This window comes from Juglans microcarpa x Juglans regia, chromosome 5D (assembly GCF_004785595.1).
Source record: "Juglans microcarpa x Juglans regia isolate MS1-56 chromosome 5D, Jm3101_v1.0, whole genome shotgun sequence".
NCBI lineage: Eukaryota > Viridiplantae > Streptophyta > Magnoliopsida > Fagales > Juglandaceae > Juglans > Juglans microcarpa x Juglans regia.
The window spans coordinates 19,437,615-19,444,522 of record NC_054602.1 but is presented as its reverse complement, the minus strand read 5'-3'; the positions used below and the strand labels follow the sequence as shown (position 1 = coordinate 19,444,522).

Below are 6,908 nucleotides of genomic sequence, written 5' to 3'. Positions count from 1 at the left end.
ATGAGATAAGATGAAATAATTGTGAATAACAGTAAAATAGTTTGATTTAAGATATTTTATTAGATTTTAGGAAATGAGAGAGAAAAAGTTGAATAAAAATATTATAAAGTTAAAAATATTGTTAGAATATATTTTTTTAAAATTATTTTTGTTTTAGCATTTGAAAAAAAATGAATTATTTTTTATGTTTTGTTTGGAAGTTTGAGAATATTGTAATAATTAGGTAATGATTAAATGAAGAAGTTGAATATTTGAAATTGAAAAGTGTTTGTGTTTAAGTGATATTTGGTAAGGAAATGAGATGAGAAATTTTGAGATGAGATGAGATAAAATTATCTTTATTCCCAAACAGCTCTAAATCTTGAAAGTAATATAGTTTAATCAAGTAATAATATATTTTGGCATATATATGCCCATAAATAAGCTACATTTGTATTTACTAGAGGTTTTTTATGCTATACATTTAGAATAAGTTTATAAATAAGTTTGTAAAAAATAAGACTTACAAATAGGTTTTCTATTTGATACTTGAACAAATACAATTTAGAATCATACAATTTGGACCAAATCCAAATCTTCCATTCCAAATCCGTATGTACAAACGTACAATTAGTTTTTTCTATTTTTTTCAAGGTGGAACAAAATAATTCGGTCAAATTGGAGTTAAAGTGGGGTGGGTGGCTTTCATTCTCCCATAATTTAACTTAAATCCGAAGGAGTTCGTGATTGTTGCCGGCCCATTGCAGCATCTTAATTGGGCTTGATGCATGGCTAGGGAACAGTGCTTGAAATAGCTTAAAATGAACCATGTTCTTCCTTTACGGGAACAGTCTGGACTATTACAAGTGGCTCTTGCAAAATTACAGATTTTCAGACACATCAAAAGGCCCCTTTGGGAGCATAGTCAAGAACCAAAAGTTTGAATTTCGGATCGTATCAGTAGGTACAGTTGAAATATTTTGTTTTATAGAGAATAGTATAATTTTATACTGGTTAGAATTTTGACCGTTTCGGCATGTACCAGCTGATATTTTGATCTTTATTTTTTTTTTCATTTCTTCAGACTATAAGTTTATTTTTTGACTCTCTAATTTAGACTAGATTATTTATAATTTATATGTAATTCATTCATATATAGACTACTATTTTGAAATAGAATTTATATATATATATTTTTATATATATATATTTATATATATAATGTATTCATATATAGACTATTCAAAAATGGTACCGGTATTAAAATATCTCGTTTCAATGCGTCGATCAAAACAATTACCGTTATGGTATTCAAAACATTGGTCCAAACTCAGGTGGGTTTAATATTTCAATTCTACTATAGGTACCCGTCTTTGGGTACCCGTTGCGGAATCATCTGATGTGGCCATGCCACGTCAGTTTTATATTTTCAAAAAAAAAAAAAAAGAAAGAAAGAGGTAGAAGATCGATTTTAGAAACCTTACCTAGGCGCCAACCTCGATTTCAGAAACCAATTTCTACACTCTCAGAAAGAAAAGTGAGGACATTTTCATCTTCTCACCTTGCCTTCATCATCTTCGTGCTGTCTTCCTTGGCCATCTAAGCATCGGGCATCAAGTGAGTGACGGCGTGGATATGCTCTGTTTTACTGCCCACTCCCCCACTAACTATGCCGACAAAAGCACCTGCACATGCACACCAAATGTCAACAGCCCAAATGCTGCATAGACCTCACCGATAAGCACCAACCCACATCCCACTCCTTCTCCCTCATTCGAATTCTTCCTCACAACCCACGTCCGCATGCATGCACAGCAAGCTTCACGCAGCAGCGATCACGACAAATCCTCCATTGACCCCAACTGATCCACAGCGTCACTCTTGCATGCACACACCAACAGCCGTTGCCACCCTAGCATCTATAGTAGAGAAGCCTCGAGAACAACTGCTGCCACCAAACCGAGAACCACCGTAGAGAAGCCCCATCGCACTGCCCAACCATTATTCCTTTACTTTGGCTCCCGAAAACAGAGCACCGCTCCCTCCACCTGAGCCACTACCTCGCTACCCCGAAGTCAAGCCAGCCACCGTTGCTGCTCCTCCCTCAGACGACCACTGAAAGCCACTGCCCAGCCAAAGCTTCGGCAGCACTAGCACCTCTATTTTTCTCACTCAAAACAGAGATTTTTACCTACCGCACCTCACCAGCCGCTCCAAGATGTCGCCACCTGCATGAAAAGGGCCGCCGGACGGACCCAAGCTATCCTAGCCCGTCGCAACCCCTTACGGTGAGTACTCCCTCTCTCGACTTACTCTCTTCTTCTCTCACCCAAGATTTACTCGAGCCAATCATCAAGAAATCCAACCCCTAGAGATTCTAGTTTCAACCGCACTGATTTTGTACTCCATGGTGAACGATAAAAATGCGAGCAGTGTGAGCCCGAGGCAGTCCAATTTCGGTAATCTGGGTTTCGACGAGGAGAGTGGGGTAGGCGTGCTCAGGAATCCCACGACGGAGACCAGACGAAATGTTGAGATCAGACGAAGACATTGCCAGACGACGGCGACCGCAACAAGCTCTACCCACGACGGCCACCACAGACGGAATGTTGTGTCTGTTTCACAACAAGCTTCAGTCGTTTTCACGAAGACGAAGATGAAGACAAAGGACAAGATGAGAAGAAGAAGAAGATGAGAGGTACCAAATTTGAACGAAATGCCCCGTTTTATTTTGTACACGTGGATGGCCGTGTGCGCCGGGTGCAAGTAGCTTTTTTCTTAATATTTTAAACTCATAGCCTAAAGAAAATACAGAACTCTCTCCCGTACGTACTTTTCAATTAAATTTGGGAGTTCCTGAAAACAAAGTTGAAATTTATGATCTTAACCTAAAACATGAGTTTGATATTTCCATGTTTTTACAAGAACGAATAGATCACTGAGAAATGAAATGATCAAAACACATAATATATATTTTACGACAAATATATACTCTTTATTTGAAATTAAATATGTAGCCCAAAAATAAAGGTAATTCAGATGCATGGTAGTTTCATCTTATCGTAAAATAATGTCACATCATTAAAATGATATTATATGATAAAGTGAGTGATCAGGATATATCCTTGTTGAACCAAATACCATGTGATAACTATCAAACTGATCATATAAAAAAAAAAAAAAACTGTCTTTTGCTAATGTCCAATTGCTCCAGAAACTCGTACCACCTACGTATTGCCATCTATCATTTCTGATCTTGTCAAGGGATAGCATTTTGTTAAATCAAAATATGATAAAACCTTGTAGTTGATTAGAGAGAGAGAGAGAGAGAGAGAGAGAGATTATTGACCTATCAGATAACCTTAAAATCAACCCACTTAACTTTAGTGGGAGCAGGTAATTAGTAGAATCTGTTATTTTCTCTTGTCGTCTCCATTACGTAGCCTATTTTCTTTTGTCTTGAGCTTGGTAAAAAGACAACAACCAGTTCTTTAGGGGAAAAAAAAAGGTTTAATTCCCTGCTTTTTAGTTTGGTAAGATTTGCTGTGAAATTTTTTATTGTAGAATTTATTTCAATAGCGCGTTCACTGCGTCATCTTTTTGCATATGACTATAGAGGATACTCGGTTATGTTTAGATGTTAAATCGAATTGAGTTGAATTGAGTTGAAATAATAAAATATTATTAAAATATTAATTTTTAATAATATTATTATTTTAAAATTTTAAAAAAATATAATAATAAATTAAAATAATTTGAGATGAATTTGAGATTCAAACATACGTTTGGATCATTTTATTACACGTCAAACGTTCAATATCGTACATCAATCTTAAAAGGATGATTCTAGCTGGCAATATCGTTAGTTATAAATTTGTTATTTTTTTAATTATTAAAATAAATAAAAAAATATAGCATTTTATTAATTATCACTTTTTTATTTATTAAGCAAAAAATAAAAAAATTTAATTACATAAACAATAAGATTAATCGGTAAGATTGAACGATAAATTTGAGAATCTCTACTACCATTTTCATCTCAAAAAGTCTTACAAGCTACAACGACAACAACGACAGCCGACGTACATTCCTAAGAGGAACACGTGTCTCTTCGGCACTATCATTGTGGAAAATCAACGTGCCCATTCATCAAAGAACAGTTACTACGTGTCACGCTCCCACATCTACAATACATATGCTCAAAACGCGTAGATTTGACTATAACTTGTAACCCAAGAGAACCCTGAGAGACCAGACCGGACTACGCCACCACCCTACTCACTTAGTTAGCTAGCACGACAAGAATTACTATGGCCCGGTCGATAGAGCCACTGGTGGTCGGAAAAGTAATCGGAGACGTGGTCGACATGTTCACTCCGGCTGCCAATTTCATTGTCCATTACGGCTCCAAACAGGTCGCTAATGGCTGCGAAATTAAGCCCTCTGCCGCCGCCGACATGCCCTCTGTCCAGATTCTTGCTCCTCGCCCCGTCTCTACCAATCTCTACACTCTTGTACTTACTAACCTTTTCTTAATTTCTTTACTTTCCTATTTATACATCATGCTTCTTAATTTCGTCGATCTGGGTTTTCATGTTTTTGTCGTATGAATCTATATACGCGATTGTTTAATATAAACAGGTTATGGTTGATCCTGATGCCCCTAGCCCCAGTGAACCAACAATGAGAGAGTGGCTCCATTGGTTAATATTTTTTCACCCTTTCTTTAATAGAGCTGATCATGGAAGAAAAATGTGAAAATATTATTCATTTTTAACCATGATTGTAAATATTTCTTCCTTCAGGATCGTTGTAGATATCCCAGAGGGATCAGATGCCACCAAAGGTTATTATTACTGAGCATGCTATATATATATGTTCTCTGTATACTATGCATTTAAGGTATTTGAAGGTAAAAGTAATGTTGAAAGACTGAAATTTATGGTGTTATGTATGTTGGGATATTTGTAGGGAAAGAATTTGTACCGTACATGGGGCCTCGGCCACCAATAGGAATTCATCGATACGCATTTGTGCTGTTTAAGCAAAAAAGTGCGATGATGGTGGGCTGTCCACCTCCAAATGCCCGTGCCAACTTTAGTGCCCGACAGTTTGCCGCTCAATACGAACTTGGCCTTCCGGTTGCAGCCGTGTATTTCAATTCACAGAAGGAACCCGCTTCTAGAAAACGTTGATCATTATTTTGTTTGGTGTTTGATGTTGTTCTTGAATTGCAAAAAAAAAGATAAAAAATAAAAAAAAACAGGTAGAATTTAGGTCATGTTTCTTAATTTTATGCTTGGATTGGTTTGTGCTAGTTTCTTAAGATTCTCGAATTTTAAGGTTTTAATGCCTGGGTCTCTAATCAGGTGTCATACCCATTTCATCTAATAGGAAATGACGACTTAAAATCACTTGGTCAATGCATTAAAATTGTCGATAATTGATAGCTATATATGATGGCTGTATTAAGAACTCGGGTAAAAGATAGAACATGAGAAATATTGGTGAACTTGTCTCGGATTCTTTAGCGAACTTCCTTTGTGCACCATGGCAATTAGCAAATTAATGGCCCTTTTACTCAACCGACCATGTCAAAGGGTCTGCTTTTATTTATTGACAAATCAAAGTAGTGTGTGTCGTGTCCAATGAGTGCCATAATAGATGAGGTTGGGTGTCTGTCGATTCAATTAACCAAGTTTGGCCAAACTCTGCGAGTTCTAGATTCCATACGCCTTGTACGTGCTTTCTTCCCCTTTTCTCTCAGAAATTAAGTCTATTCACTTTTCCAACTGCACAAGTTGAGCTTAATTGGAGCAATTTGCCTAGTTCAGCTAGCCAGATCTTCATGAAGAGATAATTGGCTACCTATGTGTTGCTTCCACTCTCTCTCGAAATCGACATAAATTCGATCCTAGAACTAGAAAATGTCTCTTTCTTGGATATCCCTTCGGAATAAAAGGGTACAAGGTTTTTGACCTTGAAAACCACACTCTTTCTGTTTCAAGGAATGTAGTATCTTTTGAAACCATTTTTCCTTTCCACACATATCATCCACCCCTACTTCTTCAGAATACTCATCCCCTGTTCTTCCTCATCCAAATTCTGAATCTTTCCCTCCCTTAAATCTGCATCCTCCCGATCATTCAGTCATGCCCCCTTCTTCATCTTCATCTTGCAAGAGTCCCAAGAAGACTTCTCTTCTTCTTCTCTTGCACTAGCCCCTTCAGTTGCTGTTTGGCACTCCTCTCGAACTCGCAAAGCACCCACTTACCTACTAGATTACCATTGCAAGCTAGCTACCTCTAATTCCATCTCCAACCTTCTTTCTTACTAGAAATTATCTCCTTCCTGTAAATCATTTGTTTTATCTGTTTCTACACACTCTGAACCCAAAACTTTCAAACAAGTTGGGATATTAACTTGGAAGCAATATGTCCTCGTAGTGTGCAATATGGAATGAGGGACACGTATATGCATAAAGATAATAAAAATAAATAAATAAAAAATAAAAAACACAAACACATGCAGACAAGACAAGACACAAAGAAAGTAATTCATCCAAATAAAGGAATAAACACATTGCCACGTGGTTGCTCGTACTGTGGATTCATCATCAATGGCAAGGTGAAGAATAGGTTCAGTACTCATCACACTCTCAACTGAACCAAAGTGCTGATCCGTCCTTGCCCGAGATTGGTGGTGATAATGTCTTTGGTGGTGATAAAAGCCATACACAGCCCCAAGACATTCCCAAGCTTTTACTTTTTTTAGCCTCCAACTCCATGGCAAAATCATTACGATCCCAGCTTTAAATACGTACACAGCCACACCTAGACCATAAAGCAAAACAGAAAAGCCCAACAAAACTTGCAAAACAGGGATGTGTTGAAGAAAAATATCACGTCCTCCATCACCACACCATACCT

The 6,908-nt window shown here is 37.2% G+C and overlaps 1 protein-coding gene across 1 annotated transcript; it reads left to right on the top strand.

Annotated features, from left to right (window-relative positions):
• Positions 1–4,204: 4,204 nt before the first annotated feature.
• Positions 4,205–5,296, top strand: LOC121266623 (protein MOTHER of FT and TFL1-like). Its single transcript, XM_041170503.1, has 4 exons — positions 4,205–4,493; positions 4,621–4,682; positions 4,785–4,825; positions 4,951–5,296. Exons 1-4 carry the CDS (start codon positions 4,290–4,292, stop codon positions 5,172–5,174), a joined length of 531 nt encoding a protein of 176 aa, XP_041026437.1. The 5' UTR covers positions 4,205–4,289; the 3' UTR covers positions 5,175–5,296.
• Positions 5,297–6,908: the final 1,612 nt, after the last annotated feature.

Excerpts from the sequence above, each read along its gene's own strand:
- LOC121266623 (XM_041170503.1), top strand. The coding sequence starts at position 4,290 with ATGGCCCGGTCGATAGAGCCACTGGTGGTCGGAAAAGTAATCGGAGAC. Across the intron at positions 4,494-4,620 it reads CTACCAATCTCTACACTCTT|GTTATGGTTGATCCTGATGC; the intron begins GTACTTACTAAC and ends TAATATAAACAG. Across the intron at positions 4,683-4,784 it reads ATGAGAGAGTGGCTCCATTG|GATCGTTGTAGATATCCCAG; the intron begins GTTAATATTTTT and ends TTCTTCCTTCAG.